Here is a 23,623-nt window from a genome sequence, read left to right on the forward strand (position 1 = left end):
TTAAAGGTTGTTTAATAAATAAGCATGAACATAAACATGTACATACTCGTTCATTTAAGTTCGTGAACAACTTGTTTACTCGTATATATCTTCATGAACAATCTCGTTTATTTATATTCATACACAAAATGTTTATTTTACAAAAATATATACAATCATTATATTACCACCAATTGAACATATATACGACTTTGTACTATCGATAAAAATCACATATTTGACTTTTAACATTTCAAAAAATGAAGTGTGGAATAAAAATAACATATTTGACTTTTGAGATTTTTAAATGTTAAAAGTCCAATAAAATAACATATTTGACTTTATTAAAAAAAAATCTCACTTATGAACTCAGTTCGATTAATAAATAAGTCATCCACCAAATGTTCATAAACAAAAAATTTCGTTAACGAACCAAGTATGGCTGTATGGACTGACTTCGGTTGAAAGCTCAAACTCGAATTCGCTTATGTTAAAGGAACATGATCCTGAACCGACAATACCCGGCTTGATCGGCCCGGCTCGGCCCGGCTCGACTCCTTTACCTTTTTACACCCCTGTTGGACCGCTAAAAGCGGAGATTGGTGCAACACTGAAAAACTCAACTGCAGTTTCTTCGGGGAAAAACAGTAGAATCTCAAATGCTTAAACTGTGCTCTAATGGCGTCCAATTCCGGACCCATTTCACTCTCCATCTCAAACGCGTATTTCTATACTCGACATCTTCACAAACTGACATATCCTCCTCTTCCATGGTGGATTTCATGGTTAAATCTCTGGGTTTTTCAAGGGCTGAAGCAATTACTTCCTGGAAGAAGGTGAGTAACTCAAATCACATTAAATCCTCTGAAAACCCTAACTTAGTTGTTGATTTCTTGAAACAAAAGGGATTTAGCAATACCCAGATGAAAAAACTTATATCTTCCTTGCCAATTTTGCTGAAATGTAGAGTTGATAGAACCCTAATTCCCAAATTCAATGCTTTAGAAAAATTGGGTGTTTCTGGTTCTGATTTGGCTGATGTTGTTGCTACAAATTCTTCAATTCTAAGAAGGGATTTTACCAATCGGATTTTACCCATGATTAGCTATATGAAATCAATTGTGGGTAGTAACAAAAAGTTCTTAAATCTTTTGAAGAGGTCATACTGGTTGATGTCTGTTGATATTGCTGCAGGATTACAGCCCAATATAGAGCTATTTAGAAAGTATGGTTTTTCTGATGAAAAAATTATGGATCTTTTAGTCATACATGCTGAACTTTTTGGGCATGATCCTAAAAGGCTTGAAGAGATTTTCAAGAAGGTTGATGAAGAGCTTGGGATTCCTCCCGAGGCGTCGACGTTTGCTAGTGCAGTTGTGTTGCTTGCTTCCTTGAGTGAGAAAACTCTAGAAACAAAGTGTGAGATTTTTAAGAGCTTTGGATGGACTGATTGTGATATCAAGACTATGATCAGGAAAGCACCTAGGTGTTTGAATTTTTCCGAAACCACCATTCGTGAGCGGTTGAACTTTTTCATGAATGAGTTGGGATGCCAACCAGGCTACGTAGCGGATCGTTCATATGTGATGACATATAGTATGAAGGATAGGGTTTTGCCGCGGTATACCATATTACAGGTTTTGAAAGAGAGGAAGCTTTACACTGGTAAAGCAGGGATTGTAACTGTTGTATGCAGCTGTGAGTCTCTGTTTTTAAAAAGGTTTGTGCTACCCTATGAGGATAAGTTACCTGAGCTCTGTACAGCTTATATTTGTAGGGTTAAAGGGACCTCTACTTCTTAGATGAGGAATTTTGAGTGATCAAGACATAAACGGGAGCTGGCATTTGTGGTTTGGGAGATGAAGATATACAATTTACGAGTACATAATGTTTCTTGCTTTCGTTCTTCCTAAGTTCAAGTAGAACTAAATATAGATGCTATTAAGTTAAGAAAGTTTTTGTTCGAGTTTCAAGCTGGGGTTGATATTCTAAGAAGCTTTTTGAACACATTTATCACTCCAGGGCGATGAGGTAGTGCTGGAAATCATGAAGGATACTTCCGGCAAATGGAATTTGAGGTGGAGTGAAGCTGCATTCTGGTTAGTGTTAGTCTTGCAACCGTCAGCTGGTGGTATTCAGGAAAATATTTTTGACCGATTTTGTGATCATTTAACTTTTATTCAATGTAATTGGCATATGAGTGACTTTGTTTAAATAATTACCCAAAACAACTTCTCTCAAAAGTCGTATGAAAGCATGGTTGTATTGATTTAGGATTGAGAACTTAATCAATTGTTAGCAAGGATTCTCTAGAAGCAGATTAGAGTTCAGGTACCCTAGATTCTGTAATGACAATTTTGTTATGATATTAACATGATCTTTCTTGTAATTCTTCAAGCAAGCGGAATATTTTACATGTTTTTGTGGGATGTCACTAGTCTCTCTCTCTCACACACTCTCTCTATCACTGTCTAATGGATTCGATAATATGTCTCAATCATGCAATTGTAGTTTATTTACTAGAATTATATTGTTTCTTTGATGCAATTTATGGAGATATTTTTTATAGTAAGAGTCTTTAAAATATTGAGCTAGGATTGGAGAGGCCTTCTTTCACATCTTGTCTACTGACCTTAAAGATGTTGTCTGCATTACATAACTCAATTCCTCAGTTTGGCGAAATAAAACCGTCTGGCGAATGAGAAACTTACAGTTGTTTTTATCTTTAGGTACTTACTGCTATTCTCTGAGTTTGGTCGCAACTTGTTGACGGTTAGTTGCCAGTCAACAACAAGACAGTTGTAGTCTTGTTGTAGCATCTTCATTAGTTGGGGTGACTAGTACTTTGTGATAAAGTTGGAAACTGTTCTAAGTAAGCCATTGTTTATCTGAGTGAAGCTGCCTACAGGGAAGTTCTCTGCAATCGCCATGAGAGAGTTTGTTACTTGATCAATTTTTTTCCTTCCTTTATTATGTACTCAGGCTCAGTTTTGTTGTTTAGTACTTTGTTCCTTATTGTCATTTTGAGAGTTTGTGTTGTTGTTTACTGCAGGACTTGTGTGTTTGACATTGTAGAAATTCTATATGGTCGTTATCCTTCAGGTAATGGAGCTCCGTAGCTGCTTTGTATATTATTGCTTATGACTTGAGATGGTAGTCAACTAGGCATGCTCTTGCTTTTAGAAAACTACATTTCCCCCTGGTTTTCGATTGTTTTTTGTGTTTTACGGAGTATCAGTTTAGAATACTTAGTACTTGGCTATACTGTAGTAGATTGATCTGTTAACTCTGGAACTTGTATTTTAGCTAATACTACTGGTGTGTTAGAATACAGAAAGGGCATACTTATTTTGAAATGCGATTATCCTACTCCCATGAGTCTGCATGCCTTTTTGGCTGGAATGTTTGTGCAAATTGCCTGCTTTTCTGCAATAAAATGATTTTGACGTCCGTTCTCCCAATTCTTGTTTCTTCATTTGAAAGCAGTCACATTTTGTCTTCTGTGGTCGAGATCTAATCAAATCAGAATCTATAGTCACTTAACTCTTATGATCTTTAGACGAGTGATTGGTTTTCATCTTTGAAGTACTTCCTATGTTTAGAGAAACATCTACTTCTCCTTCATCTCTGAAGCTGGTGACACTAGTGAAAGGTTCATTCTTATAAGCCTTGTTTTACAAACTGTTATTGGCCCACTCATCATTCTGTCTTTCCCTTCCTTGCCAGCTGCCAGTGTTCTTTCCCTCACGCTTTCCATGTGCATGCTTCATTGCTTCTGTTTCCAAAGCTTTTAATTTACTGCAAATCCAGTAATTGCCCTGCTGATGTATCTTCCCTATCTCTGAATAAAAGTATTTCTCTTTACTCCATTGTCATCATCTACTCCAGTTGAACTCCTGGTTTTGTGGTGAATGACTTGGTAAAACGACTGTGTTTTCTTGAGGAGGAAGAAATCGCTTTCTTGAGAAAGGTTAGTCCCTTGAGGCTATCTCAGAGAAACCTGAATTTCTGGAAAAAAGTTCTCAAAAAGTAGGTTTTTGTCATAACTATACTTAAAAGTCGAACTTGTGCTGCTACAAGAATGTCTTCTCTGATGCTGTTGATTCCGAGAAACCTAATTCTCTGGATTGATTCCTTAAACATTAGTCTGGAAGTGTGAAAGTGCTGATGTCAAGAAGTGATACCGCCCTGGAACATAAAAATTGTTGTTTTAGGCATATTTGGCTCTGCCTTGGCTGTTTTTTGCGCGTTCATATTTCCAGTCTTTAAAATAGGGGTTCGATCTTCATTCATTTCTCCTGAAAACTCCTTGACTTAATTGTGAATTGAACTTGGTAGCCTATATCTGAATCGAGTGGCCCTACTTTTACTACTTTTACTGAGTACAAGTATATCTACTTGATGCTGTTTATAAAGTTTATGAAGTTGGTTTTAAACAATATATTAAGGCCTTGGTGTCTAGATGCTGTTTGATTAAGTTTTTGTGATGAAACAATTTCTGAAGATTTCTGGTCGTGTCCATCGAACATAGTGGTGTAAACGTAGTGTTTAAGGAGAATCCTCGTTGATTTAGAGCAATTAGGTTATCCTTGGAACTTGGAAGACTATGTGAATGTATACTACGGACTATCGGAGTATGTCGGAGGGCAAATGGATTCTGAATGTTGACATGTTTCGATTATTGAAGCTTGATGGTCCATTTATGACGTTGTAGAGCAACTACTTTGGTGTTATCAGATCAACTACTTACAGAATACAGAGTTTTGTTTACATAAGAGAACAGGCCGGGTGGTTGAGTCTGCTTCTTTTTTAGTTACCTAGAATTCTAGAGGAGGAGAAGAATACAAATGTTGCTTCAACTTGACTTTGATGGTTATGGAGCAATCTCTTTAATGATCAGTTTGGATGAGTTTTTGGGTGACAATGGATGACCAGGTTGAGTTCCGTGTAGGTGGTTTCATGTTTTAGACCTTGAGGTTAGGTTGGCTTTAATCTTATTAAGGTTAGGTTAGGTTAGGTTTCATGTTTCTTCTTCTTATGATATCTGTCCGTATTGCATTTCTCCTCTCCCAATGGTGTATTCAGCTCGTATGTCATTACACATTTTGGATATTTACATATTTCATATTACATTTTGGAAATTACATATTGCATATTACGGAGTACATATTTTGGAATTTCAGCAGCGAGCCACCTATACAGAGTTATGGGAACGCATGACTATTTCTCCTCTAGGAAATTTGAATATTTGTTGTCTTTTGTTATGACTGTAGACCTGTGCAATGGCCGGGTCAGAAAATAAATGGGTCGGGCCAAGTTGGATCAATATCAGTCTTAAACGGGCTGGACCAGGTCGTGACCCATTTTTCATGAAGGGGAAGACCGCCATCATGAACTTGATTACATATTTAGCCAATATGTTAGTGTAACCTGTTTTCTATTAACCGGCCTGCACTGCATATCTATCTTTTCAACCCTAGCATAGGACCTTTGTATTCTGTATGTCGAAACTTTTATTTTCTTCTAATGGAACATTTCTGCAGTCGGTGATGCATAGCTGTTTAGAGCTGTTTGATGTATTGTTTTTTCCCCGTAACTTTTATTTTCTTCTGATGGAATATTTCTGCAGTCAGTTGTGCAATGAGCCGGGTCAGGGTCGGGTCGGGTCGGTATAACCACTTTTCTACTAACCGACCTGCACTGAATATCTTTCTTTTCAACCCTAGCATAGGACCTTTGTATTCTTTATGCCGAAACTTTTATTTTCTTCTGATTACATATTTCTGCAGTCAGTGTATAGCTGTTTGGAGCTGTTTGGAGCTGTTTGATGTATTGTTTTCTCTCACCATTGCAGTAGATAAGCGCAGCTGGTCGAGCTTCTGAACAGTGGCGGCATCCTTGTCACCACGTCCACTGCAGTTAACTACAACCTTGGTGCCATGAGGTAGATTAGGGCACAGTTTTTCAAGGGCAGCCAATGCATGCGAGGCTTCTAATGCCGGGAAAATTCCTTCTAATCTGCACAACCTCTTGTATGCTGCAAGGTAAACAGTACATTTATTTTCAGGTCACATAATCTCTTCTTTTTAACTGTTATCTTAAAACCTATTCTTAAACCAATAGTATTATGCATTTGTGTGCGAGGGAATATTCTATGTCTACTAAATGTACGACTGTACACGTATCCTTATGCAGAAAAAGGTGATAATATGGACCCCATTTATCGAAAGAGAACCATGTAACTGTCCAAAGAAAGACGGGGAACTAGTTAATCCACGTCCTCTGTATGTGTATCCCTTAAGCAGACAAAAGTTATAATATGGACCGCATTTATCGAAAGTAGACCTGATCATCATGAGCCAGACCCGAAAATAGCGGGTTTTGGTTAGAATTTTCAGACCCGTTTTCCAAGCCTGACCTGATTTAATTTTTTTGGGTGGGTTTTGGGCAATCAAAATTTGGAATTTTAGTTATAAAATTGGCCCGGTAAAAAGGGTGCTTGTTTTTTGCCCGAAATAGCAGGTTTTGGGAAGAAAAATTCGGCCCGATATTTGTCCTGACCCGAATGTAATGGGCAGTTTTTTGGTTGTGGTACAGCCCGAACCCAAACAGACCAGGCAGATTTTTTTTATCATGGCCCTGCCTGACCCGGATTTTGATCAGGTCTAATCGAAAGAAAACCATGTAACTATCCGATGCAAGATGAGGAACTAGTTAATCCACGTCCCCTGTCCCGTTATAACAAAGATTAGGATGGTTTTCTCTGCTATTTTGGTGGCATTTTGAACGGGTCACAGTCTCACAGATGCCTTGCTTTGGTCCCCCTCTCCCTTCCCACTTGGGTTTTAACTTTTAAGGTGTCTCTTACCGTGTAGGGCCTCTTCGTCTGTGACTGCATGGAACTCGGCTCGCCCGTTGTCCTTGAGGTAGCTGAGCTCTGGTCCAACCCCCGGACACTCTAACCTGCAAAGTTCATGTAAGTAAGTCACAATTTAGATGTTTTAAAGCTTTGTAGTTTGTAGTTTGTACTCCATTTGTTCGTCTTAGAAATGCTTTTGTCTACACATATGGTTATGCAAATTGTTCTCTGTACAAGTGTTTCATTCTAACCTGCTAGTTTGTGCAAGTCACAATGATTTGTAAAGGGCTCCACATTTTCTTCTATTTACATGTAACTGAATAGACCTGATCAAAAGGCGGGCCAGGGCGAGTTTAGGTTGGGCCACGACCAAACAATTCTGCCCATTCTGTCGGGCCAGGCCAAACTTGCCGAAATTTTCTGCCCCCCAAACCCGCGCTGTTGTGGGCCGGAAACAGCGGGATTCGGGCCAGACCAGTTTCATAACAAAAATTCCTATTTTGAGCTGTCCTAAATCCATCAATTTTTTTTGTAAAGTGACCCGTGTCTGAAAACTGGCCTGAAAATTCTGCCTCAAACCCGCTACTTTTTGAGTAGGGCCGGGCAGCGGGCCAGGCTTAGATGATCAGGCCTTATGGTAACGATGCAGACATTTGAACCTCTTCACAGTTGCCAAAAGCCTGGAAAATATAGAACTCATCCATCCAGTACACGATAGCTTATCAAAACTTCGTTTTCGGGCCATGTTATTTATTGTTTATCAATGCTTAATTTTTTTTGGTGCAATTGATCGATCATATTTGTCAATTTTGAATATCAATGTATTAACGCGTTCAAAAAACATGTACGTAACCATACGAAACACTGAAATAGTTGTAATATTGTATGTGTACTTACCCAACTCCGATTGAATACGGACCGACGATTTGACCTTCATCATCTTGTAACAAGTAGCTCATAGATCCATGATAAACACCAACTTCTCCTCTAGACAAAGTAGCCGAGTGATACCCGGTTTCCAACCCAAACCCGGCAGCCTCTACTCCGACCAATCTCACTTCCTCGTCTTCTATGAATTCATGGAACAAACCCATTGCATTTGACCCGCTTCCTACACACGCCACCAGAACATCCGGTTTCCCACCCCATTTTTCCATTGCTTGTTTCCTCACTTCCTTCCCTATGACCGATTGGAATTCCCGGACCATCGTTGGGCACGGGTGTGGCCCGATAACCGAACCCGGCATGTGATAGCTTGTGTCTAAGTTACCCACCCATTCTCGGACTGCTTCTGAACTTGCGTCTTTGTAATTCCCGTCTACTGGTTTGACCTTCATTTGGTGGTGGATTAAAGATGCATTTGTTAGTATAAACGTAATTCCTAAATGTTAAAGTATTGCAAATGTAGACTTGTCGAACGGGTAGATTGGGTCGGGCTGTGATAAATTATTTTCAGGTTTGTGATCATTCGGGTCGGTCAGTTTTTGGTTCGGGTTTTGAAATGCTTGTCATGACCCAGAGTCTTTGGGTTCGAGTCAACCCACCAGGTTGAGAGATTTTGTAACGCATATTATATTTTCATTAATTATTGTAATGAGTAAAACCATTCAATCAAAATCATATATAAGTCAAATCAAAATCATATTACACCCAACTATAGTAACAATAACGTGGTCAAATGATAAATTCACCGGACCTATAGAGGAAATATTGACTACATATATGCCTGACGGAGTTCCGTCAAAAAACCAATTGGTGACGAAGGGAGTAGCTCACCAATCGTATATGTTAATCGATCTCTTTCTACCGTTCAACGTGGGATAACTAATCTAATACTCACATGTAGATTATACTCTTAACATCAAAGACGGGTTCGATCGGGTTTGACCATTTTTTATCGGGTTATTCGGATTCAGAAAAATCGGGTTTTGGGTTCAAGACCCATAATTTCGGGTCGGGTCGATTTTTTACAGGTCTACCTAGATATTAACAAATTAGATGAAAAGAAAGGTTTACCAGTGCCCCTAGTAGCTTCATGAGGCGCACATTAGTTGGCTGTCTCTCTATATCCAATCTACCCATGATAACAGTACAAGATAGACCAAGCTTGGCGCACACAGCCGCAGCGGCGACCCCATGCTGGCCAGCACCAGTAGCCGTGACAATGCTCATACGCCCCATACGTTTGGCGAGCATGGCTTGCGCAAGGGCATTGTTGATCTTGTGAGCACCTCCGTGGTTGAGATCCTCCCTCTTTATGTATATCTCCGGCCCATACCCGTCTTTATCCTTATAATGTTCAGATAGCCTTTCCGCGTAGTACAAGGCTGTTTCCCGTCCTACGTAGTCCCTAAGAGCCGTCCCTAGCTCTTCCTGTGATGAAAGAAGATAAGAAGCAATTCGTGGAAGGTGGACAGTAGTCGGGACTGTGCACCTTTTCCAAAACACGGGGACTTGTGAACAACATGCGGATTAATCATTTTTTTTTAAAAGGGAAGAAATCCCTTATTATCCTGTGTACACGAAATAATTTAGGGGGGGAGCAGGAAATTAAAAGTCCCTTATTATCTTGTGTACACGAAATTGTTGGGGGGGACCAGGAAATTAAAAAGTCCTTAAATTGTGCTAGCTTGTTCTTCAGTCAAAGATTTAATCTCTCTCAATACAATTATATATACTCCGTAACATTTATTTGTAATAACCTAAATCGCGATCCAGATTGTGGAATCGTAAGATCCTGCAATTCAAGTTTAGCAAAATGATTGGCCAGTCACGGATTTCTACAGGATCGGCCAATCCTACTTTTCAGTTAGATGCTTGCGGGGTCGTTGCAAAATCGTGCATGATCAACACATGATTGGTTAGGATTGGATGACCCAAGAGCATTATTTTAACCCCAAAATATGACAATCAACTCTATAAACCAAAAAATTTCTTCTTTCAAATCTATCTCTCTTACGAATTATGTGAGCAAAACTGTGTATTAAGCATCATATTGCTTTAAAGATGTGTAATCTAGTCGTACAGTAACATTTTTATTATTATATAGGATTTTAAATCTTGTACTACATAGGTTTTTACGGTTCATTCAGATTCGACCTTACCTCTCTTACCAATTCAAAGTGGGACCCCAATCCTATTAACATAGTTGAGCACCTGTATTACATACATCGGTACATTATTTGTTACTCGTCTTTTTTTCATGAAGTACAACAATTGTGTAAATTAAATTGAAATTAGCAACTAACCTGAAACTTGGCATCATTAAGAGCCATGTAGAATTCCTCTTCAAGGTCACTCAAGCATGTCACTAAAAGTTCAGGCACATATTTCCCACCAAATTTCCCAAATTTCCCAGTACTACTAAAACTACTACAACTTTTATTAGCAGTTTTAGTACTACTTTGGTAGGATAATGAGGCAGAAGGAGTAACATATTGAAATCGAACCGATTTCCTTCCGGTTTTTTCGATGTTTTTCCAAATATTATTTTGTGACAAAATGAAAGAACTCTGATTGTTGCAAATTGTGCTCATTTTAAAGAAGATTGATGATAATTTTTGTATGTAATCTAAGAGATTCTGGTCCATATAATTTGGCATCTATGCAGGCTTTATATAGGGTTTAAAGAGTGAGTTAAAAGTACATCTTTGGCAAATTGGCACCAAACTGTAGCACATGTTAAATGGATTCCAACTTTCCAAACAATACCTAGGACAGACAGGACAGATAAGGAGAGCCTATTTTGGTGGGATGGGAATGGGGTCGGGGTGGGGGCCCAGACCCGTCTTTGAGGGAGTGCAAAAAGCCCTATCGCACAGTTCTCTGAATCAAGAAAGACCGCAATTTAGAAGGTGGACCATGGTGCACCTTAAGAACGCTAGTATATAATTGAAAGAACATATGGTTACGAGAAAAGAACATGAGTATTTTTTTTATTTAGTTTTGTAATAAATAGTAAAATAATATATTATTTTTATAACAAAAAAGTGAAATATTATATCGTATGTTCTTTTGCCGTAGTGTTTATGTTCGTTTGCTTATGCACATATATGTTATTTAGGTGCACCATGCTCTTTGTGCGCCACGGTTGAAGAAAGACCACTTTATATAAGTATTAGAATTTTTGTTGCACATTATTGTTTTTGTGGTGATCGAATATAGAGTATGTATATTTGTTGTGGATCATATATTCATATTTAGGGAATTTGGGCCCAAATTTTAAATCTACACATGACCTCCAAAAAGTTTAAGACAGTCCTGTCGAGTCTGGGACCGGGGCGGTACGTAGCAAGTTCACTCAACAAGTCAACATCCATACATAGAATCCTTATATCCATACAACCTTATAGATGTGGAAGGTGTGGTTGAGCTTGAAATTCTTATATCCATACAATCTTTAATCCTTACTAGGTACTACTATTACGTAGTACTACTAAATGCCAATACTTTCTTTTTCTTTTGTCTCGATAACGAGTCGAGTCGAGTTGCGTTCAAGTTCAAGTCTATTTGACTCGACTTGATTCTAAGTAAGCTTTACAACGGTGATAGTATGAGTCGAGTTAATAGAGTTCATGCCTACTTGACTCGAGTTGATCGATTATAATTAAGCTTGAATTAAAAAGTTTAGGGCATGTTCGGCATTAGTTGCAGTTTTTAGTTTTATGAAAATAAGTAATTGTTCGGTATCGTTTTTTGTTTCCAGTTTTCTGTTTTTTTACAAAACTAAAATATGCAAACCACTCAAAGTAGTTTCCAGTTTTTTGTTGCCAATTTTCAAAATTAACATGATTATTTTTTATTTCATGATTCAATATAAATCATATAGCTTATAAAAATAAAATAAAAAAAATAAAAAACTGGAAACTGACCGTGTTACCGAACGAGCCCTTATTTTAGTTTTGTTTTGAGTATTTTACAAATCTGGTTACTCGAAATTAAAAAAACAAATCCCAAAAATAAAAGTGGGATCTCTAATCTATTACCTTCCTACAATTGTATTTTTTGGCATCTCATTTCAATAATCAATATACTACTTCTAGCTCTTCAAATCCAAAAAATCAAAGAAGTCTTGTGTTCAATCCTTATTAGATGTTTTTTTTTGTTGTAATGACATGTTTTACGTGACACACGTTCTTCAAAACGACTTTTAATATATTAGTATAGATATACTACTTCTAACTTCAAATCCCAAAAACAAAAGTGGTTTTCTTCTTCTTCTACAAGAATTAAATCACGTGTATCTCCATTCTCCAAGTATATTCACCGTCCATCTTTTTTCATTCACCTTTTCTTCATCCTTCTATCCATTTTTCAAATTATCCCCCAAATTAATTCCCCTTCTTTTTCTCTGTTTTCTTCAAATACAGCAAGAATAATGTGAAAATAGTGGTTTCTAGAAGCATGTCGTCGCCGGTGACCTATGCCCAAGATACCCGTGATGGTGCAAGTTCTGCAATGCTACATATGCATGTAAACGGACCCGTCAACCGGTGAAAATTCTGAAGCAACACCCGTTATGTTATGTTCACTTGATTTTTATTCATTTTAAGAAAAATAATTTTAGATAAGTTCAATTAAGATGATTCAGGAAAAGTAAACCTAGCTCCCTTCAAAAAGAAAAAAAAAAAAAAAAAGGAAAAGTAAACCAAGTACTCCAATTTATAACTATAATAAGTTTAGATCAGTTCAGATAAAAAATAAGTGAGAATCAGATGAAACATGTTTTTAAATATTAAGAGTGGGTTTTTATTTATTTGAATTAACATATACGTGTACTACGTACGTATAGCTTTAGAGGATATGTCTAATTCATGAAACATGTTTTATTTAAACTCATTTTGTTTGAAATAAGTTAGAACCAAACAAACAACCCTTAGTTTTTCTTTTGAAAGTTTAAACAAAAAATACCCTCATGTCAAAGTCTTAATAAGTTGCTCGATCTTGTCTCACAATCTTGTCAAAAAAAGAGGAATAAAATTGTTCACGTAGTATTTGACCAACATCCCTTGCTACAAAGGTTAATTATTCCACAACTTAATTGTGACATGATGAAATAAGGCTAGATTAATTTTGGCCACTTTGCATGCTATACTCATGTTACAATGAAAGAGAAGAAGAAAAAGTGGTTGGATACTTTATCTTCATTTTTGTGCACATATTAACGGTTGAATGAAAGATTATCTAGAACCGCAATCATACATACATACATTGACCCTGGACGTTACATATCCTAGCTCATACGTACGTACCATGTATGATTACATTGGCCACATATAGGGGCGTTAACGACTAACGAGTCGAACCTGCTCACGAGCTACTCGATGTTCGGCTCGACAAAGCTCGAATCGAGATCTTAACGAGCCTAGCCTGAGGTATGACAGGTATCAATAACTCGGCTCGAAAGCTCGTGAATAAGCTGAGTTCTTTTTTATACATGTATTTTTTATAAAATAATTTTTTGAATAAATTAATTTTTGATAAGTTTTTATTTTTTAACATATAAAACATGGAAATTTTGATAAACATGTTTCTTAATGAAACATTTGATGATCAACCATGAATGAGCCAAACCGAGCTGTATTTTAATGTTTCGAACTCGAGCCGAGCCTAGCCTGTAAAAACCGGTAATAAGAGGTCGAGATATAGAGTTAGGTTGCACAAGAACGGATTCAAAAAGGGGCATGCGCGGACTTGGAACAGGCCGGGTTGATGAACAATGAGCTGAGGCTTGACACATTTTTACAATTTTACTAGCTTGGACGTGCTAGGTACTTACCAAGCTATCAACGAACTTTTAATGTGTAAAACATGTAAAGTTTACTCGAAAGAATAGTTCGCTTTGGTGCTCACGTACTACGTTGCGGGGAAAAAATGAGAAAGAATAGTCAATTATATTGAACAGGGTACGTACTATACACCCCTTCAACTCTAGTACTGTACTAATCAGAGAGCTGAGCTAGGTTCAATGCTAATCAATGGTATTCACTAGAACTCCCTCTGTCCCTTAATACTCATACCGTTTTGACTGGACACGTTTGTCAATGCACAACTTTGACCGTCAATATCTTTAACTACATATTATAAAAACTTATAAAAATATTAATATTTTAAAAATCTAATTTACATATATAAAGGAGGCATATTTGCTGAACTATGAGAGTGTCACCTAGGATTATTAATGGTTTCGGCCAATGAAAAATAAGATTTCTAATTTATTTTTGAATTAAAAAATCGAGTGCCACGTAGATAATTAATTAGGTGCCACGTAGATATTTAAATTAATTAATTAATTACTAATATATACAATTCCATCCTAAATCAAACGCTCTAATAATTAAAAAATAAATCTAAAATCAAATTCCTCAAAAATCAAACACTAATCTAAAATAAAATTCAATCCAAAATCAAACATTAATCCAATATTAGAGCGCCACGTAGGAAATCTAATGGTTTCAGCCAATGAAAAATAAGACTTCAAAATTTATTTTTGAATTAAAAAGTCGAATACCACGTAGATAAATAATTAAGTGCCACGTAAATATTTTTATTAAATAATTATTAATATTTCTTATATACAATTTCATCCAAAATCAAACACTATAATAATTAAAAAATAAATCTAAAATGAAATTCAATCCAAAATAAAAAAAAAAATCAATTTAATCTAATATATAAAATATAGTAGTTGATATATGTAGGAGTTTTATTTTAACGTAACAATTTAATAGAAGCCGTGCATCGCACGGGCTAAAGTCTAGTATATATATAAATGAATTTTTTTTGGAGAGCATTTAGAGTGTCCACGTAGGATTTCCATGTCACCACATACTAATATTTTAGGTTTATTAAAAAATAAATAAATAATATTAATTAGAGTCCTGCCATGATTAAATTTCCGTTGAAAACCGGCCACTTAATATGATAAGATTAATTTATTTATTTTCCGGTTGAAGACCACTTAATATGATAAGATTAAATTTTCGTTTATTATTATCAGCTTAAGAATATGATAAATATAGATTCCAATAAAAATTTATCCTACTTCTCCTATCTTTTTGTATATTTACTTATAATCATAGTAAGCATCTCTCAACTCATCAATCGTTTCCTTTTTCTCAATTACATCCAGTTGTGCAAATTGATCTCTCTGATATGGATTTTATTCCCAAATCCCTTGACGGTCCACATACAGTTAATTGGGTTAAAATGTAATCAGGAGAAAATGATCTTATAGTAAATTCATCTCACTTCAATTCTTATTCTATTACGTATTGATGCATGGACTCAGTTGATTTTATAATGAAACCTAACTAGGACCTATAGCTTTACATTATACGGAGTATATAATGTGGAACTTTCTGTTATGCACGTTACACGTACAGGTTGAGTTGAAGTCTAGCAAGGATGTTATAGATTTTAACCCAAATATAGATGAAATTGGAAAATGGCTTGGAAGAACGTACTGTTGCTATCACAACTATTGCTCCTCCTCGATCTGGTTTTGATTGTTTCTCACGTCTATTTCCTCCAATAATTGGTTAATAGAGGTAAATGCCGAGGATCTAATACTATATAAGAAAAATGAAGCAATCTCTAACGGATGGATTAAATGGAATATGGGCGAAAAAATAAGGACAATTACTTATACAAAGTATATGTAATGGTTTTGTTGAGATCACATGAATAACTAACTAACTCGAGTTTTAAATTGTTGAATTAACTACTTTATAACTCGGCTTTTCTATAAGTGCTTTGTGTTGTTATGCATAAACCTTTTAAATATTAAGAATATTAATAAGACAAAGATGTACGAAAATTGACAAACTCGTGCATCGCACGGGCTTCAATACTACTACCTCCGTTTCAAAAAGATCTTTACAGTTACTATTTGCACGGACTCCAATGCAATATTTAACTAGTAATATATCCAATTTCGCATGTGAAAAAATTATAAAAATTTGATATTCTGAAAATACATCCCGAGACCAATCTAACAAGATTTTACATGTAACATTTTGATGTATATAATGGTGAGAATTTACGGTCAAAGTTTTTATACTTTGGACACATTTTCCAAAGCGTAAAGAATTTTCTGAAACGGAGGTAGTAGTATATATTAAGATGAAGCCAACAGTATATTACTTCCTCCGTTCCTAAATAGTTGCACCATTTTGACTTTTGACACTATTCACTTGTCTTGCTTTGACCTCAATTTTCTACTAATAAATAAAGTTAAATATTATTAAACAAATTATTATTAGGTTCGTCTTAATATATATTTTAAAAATATCAACTTTTTATAATTTTTACTAATACATACTTATAAGTATTGATGGTCAAAGTTATGCATTGGCAAACGTGAAAGTCAAAACGGTGCAACTATTTAGGAACGGAGGAAGTATATATTAACATGTGTTTTCATATAATAGAAATAAAATAGGGTCAAAGTGAATTATGTGAATAGTGTAAAAAGTCAAAACGGTGCGAGTATATATTAAGGGACAGAGGAAGTATTATTTTCATCTTTATCAAGATTGATAAGATTAAGATGCGTGGCTTATACGTAGTAGATATTACTCCCTCCGTTCCTAAATGTTGTTCTCCTAAGAGCATGAATAACCATGAGGATCCACCACCCTCCTTTTAGCACTCTCTCTCCTAAAATAAAGGAGTCTTCATTGTTGTGGAAATGGAAGAGAGGATCCATTTTTTGATGAGGAATGGTCTTCATCCTCTATGGGTAGAGAATAGCTCATGTGCCCAAGAGGAACCTTTGACAAGTTAAATTTCGCCACTTGTCACATTAATAATGGTTGTCAAGTTTACCCATATTTTTTACGATTATATTATTTAAACGATAATAAAACCGATTTTTTTATGGGAAATCGATTTTTTTTTTTAAAAAGAACACCAACGACTATAAAAAAAATCTATAAAAAAAGAACCTAATTATTAACTATTTGCATACACTTCATTTTTATCGTAAGGCATATCTATTATCATATTTAATTATTTATAATACGTGTGACGATCGTTTTATTTACTAGTGAATATATTTAAATTATCATTAATATTTAAATTTTTGTATAATATTGAATTATATCATAATTTTATTTTAATGATTTCCAAAAATGATTTAAATTACAATTGCTAATTTTAATAAGTTGTCATATTCAAAATTAAATTATTTAATGTAATATAATATGTGGTGGGGTATATGTATGAAGAGATAGAGGACGTAAGAGAGGGTACTCTTGGTTGTGGGGCAAATTAATTAAAGAAAAATGAAGATGAAGAGGAAGGAGATAGTGGGAAATGATGTGGATGAAAGAGATTGTGATGTGTCAAAATGAGAAGAGGAGAGATAAGAAATAAGAGGAAGGTAACCTCCTCATTGTTAAACATGCTCTAAATAATGTGGGTGAAATTAAGAAAAATAGAATCTTGGTGTGTATAAGGATATAGTAATGATTGGATGTAAGGATAACGATTGGGTGTAAGACATTTTATATTTAAATAATAAAGTAAAGAGGGAGAGAAAATATTAAAGTAATAAGGGAAAAGGGAGATATTTTATTAAAGTGGTATGTGGAAAATGGTAAATGAATTAAATAAGGGAGGGTGAGTGTATCGTGTATGGGGAAAGGTAAATGAATAAAATAAGGAATGTGGTGAAATTTATAGTAGAATATGGGTAGAATCTTAAGATTTTTTGGTAATTAGAAAGAAATATTAGAGTATTTTGGTAAAAAACATGACCAAATATAGTAAAGATTCACAATGGGAACAACATTTAAGAACGTAAAAAATGGAAACGGAAACAACATTTAGAAAAGGAGGGAGTATGATTTAGGAACGGTAACAAAACATAATGTACAAAGAAAAACAATTATTTTGATATTACTATATACTAAAAGAGACACCAGGAATGACACGTGTCATTTTCTGGTGCGATTATTTCCCGCCAAAATATTTTTTATTTTTTTACTTTAAAATAAATAAATTACATTACGTTTTTTTAGGAAACTAAGATAAAAATATATTTTAATTACCATAGATGTGTACTGCATAATATATTACATTACGTTTTTTTAGGAAACTAAGATAAAAATATATTTTAATTATCATAGATGTGTACCGCATAATATATTATTGGAGGAAAGCTAAATCAATATTAATTTTTCCTTTATGATATAATTTTATTTATGTATTATTATAATTTTTTGATCTGATAACAAAGATAAAAATATTGATAAATGAACTTCTAATGTTAGTCTACTATTAATAATATAATACATGGTAAGTGGTAAGTAAGAATGTTAATTAAAATAATAATACATGGTAAGTAGACTAACATATAAGTCTATTTATCAAGATTTTACTCAATTCAAAATATGTTGTATTTGACTAACTCGGTTATGCTCGGGTCTTTTCGAAAATTAGTTTTGAGCCATTCGGGTTTGGTTAATTTTGTTAGATCATTCTACATACAAGTAAACGACTATAATTTTAAACTCTGCATAGTAATATGCAAATTTAGTTAATTTGAATATTTTTTTACACAACTTTGAATTTATACTTTTTCATATATCCTTTTTACTTTCATGTTTTCCTAATATCACAAGTCTTTTAGTTACTATTAAAATAATAAATTATTTTAGTAGTAGCCGTGCGTTGCACGACCCAAAACTAGTTTCGATATAAAAGAGTCCTCAATCCCCGCAAATTTTTGGCTATACCCGGGTACAACCAAAGCTGGCTGTACCCCCATCCATAACGATGTCTTTTGTGTTGTTTAAAATGAACATTAATATACTGGTACAAAAATGAACATTTACTATTACGGAAATGAACATTTATTTATTTATTTGGAATGAACATTTACTATTTTGGAAATGAATATTTATTTATTTATTTGGAATGAACATTTACTATTTTGGAAATGAACATTTATTTATTTATTTGGAAATGAACTAAAAAAATAAACATTTACTATTTCGGAAATGAACATTTATTTATTTATTTGGAATGAACATTTACTATTTTGGAAATAAACATTTATTTATTTATTTATTTGGAAATAAACAATATAGGCGCTTGTAAAAACATAAAAGACCAATGAAGTGAACAATTTCATTATGAACATTAACCCTATATTTATTGTGAACAAACAAATAAACAAGAAAGAACAAATAATTCAATAAAAAAGAACAAACAATATAAAAAAGAACATAAAATTCCAGAAAAAAGAACATAAAATTCCAGAAAAAAGAACAAACAATACAACAATTATGAACAATTTTATGATGAATTTTAAAGCCAACATGAAAGAACAAACAATACAACAAGAAAGAACAAACAATAAAGCAGATAATTATTATGAACAAACAAATAAACAAGAAAGAACAAATAATTCAAAAAAAAAGAACAAACAATATAAAAAAGAACATAAAATTCCAGAAAAAGAACAAACAATACAACAATTATGAACAATTTTATGATGAATTTTAAAACCAACATGAAAGAACAAACAATACAACAATAAGCTTGATGAATGAATTTAAAAAACAACAAGAAAGAACAAACAGTACAACAAGAAAGAACAAACAATACAAAAAGAAAGAATAAAAGATTAATGAAGAGTTTAACTATGAACATTAACCATATGATTATTTTAAACAAACAAATAAACAAGAAAGAACAAACAATATAAAAAAGAAGGCAAATTTGTTAAAAAGGACCTTTTATAACCCAAATTTTGCGAGAAAGGACCTTATATAATTTTTTTTGTGAAATCACACCTTAATGTAAATTTTTTTGCGAGAAAGGACCTTATATAATTTTTTTTGGTGAAATCACACCTTAATGTACTTTTTTTTTGCGAAAGACAACCAAAAGTAAATTTTCGGCATTGACTGAGCTTTTCCGGCCATTGACTTGCACGTGAGAAGCACGTGTGGCTTTATTTTGCTAATTACACCCAATTTTCCTCCAAAATTCTAAGATTTAAAACCTAAAGTTGAAAAAAAGTCGAAATAAAATCAAGTTTGAAAATTCAAGACTCGGGAAAATCAATGTCTTTAGCCAACGTAAGCCACGCGTGCTGCTCACGTGCAAGTCAATGGCCGGAAAAGCTCAGTCAATGCCGGAAAATTTTCTTAGGTCCTTTCTCGCAAAAAAAATTACTTTAAGGTGTGTTTTCACAAAAAAAATTATATAAGGTCCTTTCTCGCAAAATTTGTGTTATAAAAGGTCCTTTTTGGCAAATTTGCCAAAAAAGAACATAAAATTCCAGAAGAAAGAACAAAAAATACAACAATTATGAAAATTTGATGATGAATTTAAAAAACAACATGAAAGAACAAACAGTACAACAAGAAAGAACAAACAGTACAATAAGAAAGAACAAACAGTACAATAAAAAAAGAACAAACAGTCGACAAGAATGAACAAACAATATGAGCGCATCGTTTTTGGGGGGTACAGCCAGAGTTGACTGTACCCGGGTACAGCAGTTAGCGATTGATCCAAAACCCGGCCCATTTCCCACGTTCAGCCCCCAACCAAAACATTTTATAACCCAATAACAAAGACAAATGGCAACCGACCAACATTAATTAAGATCAACAATGCTAGTGTACCTAGCCATCATCATGGTCAAAGCATAGGCAGTTCCGGAAACAAGAGCAACTCTAATGGTGAGTTATAAAGTATTGTGTCTAAATTTTTCATATCAGATTTTTAGTTATAATTGATTTAAGTTATAAATTTTCACATTGGCGGGCTACAATAACTTGTAACTCCTTATAATATTTAATTTAAATCATTTATTATTTATTTGAGCTATGTTTTTTTTTTGAGCTACCTGCCCAAAACAACAACAATGATTTAACAGCTGCTTATGTTATTGTTGTACCAATGTTGGGCTATCTGCTCACATGTTCTTTTTTTGTATGAACAGATCCTTTTTTAACTACCGGAGTTGCTCTAAACGATGTTACCGGCGGAATAAGGCACCAAGTTTTATATACTTGTAGTTTAATTAGTTTCGTAGATGCAAAGGAAAAACAAGACTAGAGCCTTAGTTAAAGTGTTGTTTTATTCGCAAGTCAATTAATTTCCAAAATCTTTTCTCTCCCAAATTTTTTAGGTAATGAAGTTTTTATCTTTAATAAAGAATTAGGTATTTGATTTACAGTAATGAATCCGGGGAGTCATTTTGAGAAATCACATACGACCCATTAATTGTGACGTTATCGTAGCCCTGACACGGTAGAGATCGAAATAATCAACGATTTCTTCGCGGTCCATTACGAGGCCAAGTGTTGTAAGCAGCTAGTGCAGATGGGGAAGACGTAAATACGTAATCAGTTGATTGTATTTGATATTCTTGCTGATTTGATATGAAGAAAGACGTATGTTTACTACAATGCATGATAGGATCATAGGAGAGTGATCATCTTTTGAACAATTGCATTCACGTCTTGCGTTGTTAAATCGGTCATTGGTCAGTTACTAATCGGGTATAATTAGATCAGGTTTTATACGGGATTGTCATGCTCATGCAGATTGAATGTGTGAATTTTTTCGTCTCATATTGATTTTCATCGGATGTCGGTTAAATCAGGTCAGTTTTTAACAGCTCTATTTGTGATCTTGTCCAACAAAAAGTTTACTAGAAAAGTCCAACTACTTTTGGGCTTTTTCCGGACATTGTGATTAAATATAGAGGCCCAATATGTGTAACTAATTTATACATAGTACTCCGTATTTAAAAAGAAACATCATACTCCCTCCGTCCCGGAATACTCGACCCGGTTTGACCGGCACAGAGTTTAAGGGACTTGAATTGACTTATTTAATTTAATAGGTAGTAGTTGATAGTGGGGTATTATTTTAATGTAGTTAGTGGGAGGTGGGTTAAGAGGTGGGGTTGGGGGAGAGTAGAGGTTGAATTTTTAATTATTTTTTGTATGGAGTAGGGGGTAGGTGGGTTAATAGGGGTGGAGTGAGAAATAATATAATATTGTTAGAATATTTCCATTTTTAGAAACAGGTCAAGTATTAAGGGACGGCCCGATAAGGAAAACAAGTCAAGTATTCCGGGACGGAGGGAGTAGATTATTAGAAGACATGTGACACTCTCCTTTCATCCATCATTTTTTATTTCAATTTTTCTTTGTTATTTCTATGATTTATAAGTCCTAATGTCTCTTCCACTCCATTTTCCTTATTCAACATCAAGTTATTAATAGTCTAATATACTCATTAGTCTCTTCCACTCCACCCCTTTAACATCCAATATTTATTCAACGTATAATTTTTATATTTTTCCAACCTTCAAATTACGCCTCTATTTAATTCATATATTATCAAAAATCACAAGTATTCACTAATTAAAACTTCAAAACACATCTAAACAACCACTATACAACCGCCCATTCTATAAACGGGCTCAAAAGTTAGTTTTATATAATTGTTGTGTACCAAAAAAATCTATGCAAGTCTACCTTTTTACAAACGATCTTGTGTGCATCCGGTATGCAAGAAATTTATTATATAACGCGTCAACTTATACTCCGTAATCATTTTTGGTAACTTTTTATAAAGTAAAAAAAAAAAATTATCATTAAGAAAGAAACGACTTTTATATCGGGATAACTTTATATCCGTTGTATATCGTACACTGGCCTTAATTACTCCATAAGAGTTTGTGTACCTTTTTGGTTTGAATTATCTGATATTTTAGGCCATATTTTTTCTACTTGATTTTAGTTTAATTGATTATAATTTGTATCCTGTCGAAAAAGAGGTGTTATTAATAAATTTGGGCCAAAAAAAAAAACCAATAATCCATCATACATAGGAAAGTTCGGAAGGTAAAACTCCAGTACACACAAGGTCCAGGCCCATTAATAATTAGGACAAAGCCATCACCTAATTAACACCTCAAAATTCGAGAATAATTTAAATACAGACCGTTTTTTAATTATGATATTGCCTACGACCCCCTTCTGTTTCAATGTTTTATAATTATAATCTTTACAGTAGCTATTTGTACATACATTAAAGCGAACAAGATGTCATTATTAATTATCCAATGTGTGCATGTTGCACGTACGTATGGTTTGTATCACGAGATCAAAGCCTTTAATTAGCGCAAAGAAAATAAATCAAATTTAGGGTTGGATCAAGTGGTGAGATAATTGATACCGCTTAATTAAGAGGGTCTCGAGTTTGAGATCTACCGTATGAAGAAACCCTCGTTGAGAGACCCACCCAGGCCCCAGCACAAGCCAGGTGCATAATTTGGATCGGATCCACCGATCCAGGCATAGTCGGACAAGGAAAAATTAGTACCAAAAGCCTATTAAGAGGTTCTAATTAACATGCAACATGCAAGAATTAAGGATTTTTAGAGGTAATAATATTAATATGATACGAGTATTTAATTTGCATGTCTATATATATATACACTTGAGTTATTGTGACCAATCAGAAAGACTTGGTTATATAGTAAGTTATGTAACGCTTTCTACAACATTTCATTTATTAACCTTTCAGTAATTGTTGGAATTGGTCTCTACTGCTCTACGTGTGGCTAGACGTGTCAAACAAGTTGGATTGGGTCGTTGGGATGATTTTTGACAGGTCTATGTATGGCACATGTTTTATATGATTGTACATTTCTCTAAATAGTACTCCCTCCGTCCCTTAATACTTGCACTGTTTTGACCGGAATCGTTTGCCAATGCACAACTTTGACCGCCAATATCTGCAATT

The 23,623-nt window shown here is 34.4% G+C and overlaps 2 protein-coding genes across 8 annotated transcripts; one reads left to right on the forward strand and one right to left on the reverse strand.

The window, feature by feature from the left end:
• Nucleotides 1-414: 414 nt before the first annotated feature.
• LOC110793247 (transcription termination factor MTERF4, chloroplastic-like) lies at nt 415-7,123 on the forward strand. Of its 4 annotated transcripts, XM_056830529.1 has the most exons (6): nt 415-815; nt 2,002-2,078; nt 2,709-2,751; nt 3,032-3,081; nt 5,834-6,023; nt 6,855-7,123. In XM_056830529.1, exons 1-4 carry the CDS (start codon nt 639-641, stop codon nt 3,044-3,046), a joined length of 312 nt encoding a protein of 103 aa, XP_056686507.1. In that variant the 5' UTR covers nt 415-638; the 3' UTR covers nt 3,047-3,081; nt 5,834-6,023; nt 6,855-7,123. The 4 variants fall into 4 exon arrangements, with proteins under 4 accessions (XP_056686507.1, XP_056686505.1, XP_056686506.1 ...); XM_056830527.1 differs by having other exon boundaries at nt 459-2,078; nt 2,709-2,915; XM_056830528.1 differs by having other exon boundaries at nt 459-2,078.
• On the reverse strand, nt 4,889-10,455 carry LOC110793246 (tryptophan synthase beta chain 1-like). 4 transcript variants are annotated; one of them, XM_056830525.1, is made up of 6 exons: nt 10,087-10,235; nt 9,952-9,994; nt 8,855-9,211; nt 7,736-8,169; nt 6,848-6,942; nt 4,896-6,016 (listed from the first exon to the last, which is right to left on the reverse strand). In XM_056830525.1, the coding sequence occupies exons 1-6, from the start codon at nt 10,101-10,103 to the stop codon at nt 5,769-5,771; spliced, it is 1,194 nt and encodes a 397-aa protein (XP_056686503.1). In that variant the 5' UTR covers nt 10,104-10,235; the 3' UTR covers nt 4,896-5,768. The 4 variants fall into 4 exon arrangements, with proteins under 4 accessions (XP_021853793.2, XP_056686503.1, XP_021853795.1 ...); XM_021998103.2 differs by having other exon boundaries at nt 4,898-6,016; nt 9,943-9,994; XM_021998101.2 differs by lacking the exon at nt 9,952-9,994 and having other exon boundaries at nt 4,889-6,016; nt 10,087-10,455.
• Between the last annotated feature and the right edge of the window lie 13,168 nt (nt 10,456-23,623).

This window comes from Spinacia oleracea, chromosome 6 (genome assembly GCF_020520425.1).
Source record: "Spinacia oleracea cultivar Varoflay chromosome 6, BTI_SOV_V1, whole genome shotgun sequence".
NCBI lineage: Eukaryota > Viridiplantae > Streptophyta > Magnoliopsida > Caryophyllales > Amaranthaceae > Spinacia > Spinacia oleracea.

Bases quoted from the DNA above. Each gene is read 5' to 3' on its own strand.
- LOC110793247 (XM_056830526.1), top strand. From the start codon at position 639: ATGCTTAAACTGTGCTCTAATGGCGTCCAATTCCGGACCCATTTCACT.
- LOC110793246 (XM_021998101.2), bottom strand. From the start codon at position 10,440: ATGCCAAATTATATGGACCAGAATCTCTTAGATTACATACAAAAATTA. The intron at 9,212-10,086 runs GTTAGTTGCTAA...CTTTCATCACAG, and splicing joins TTAATGATGCCAAGTTTCAG to GAAGAGCTAGGGACGGCTCT. The intron at 6,943-7,735 runs GTAAGTACACAT...TGAACTTTGCAG, and splicing joins CCGTATTCAATCGGAGTTGG to GTTAGAGTGTCCGGGGGTTG.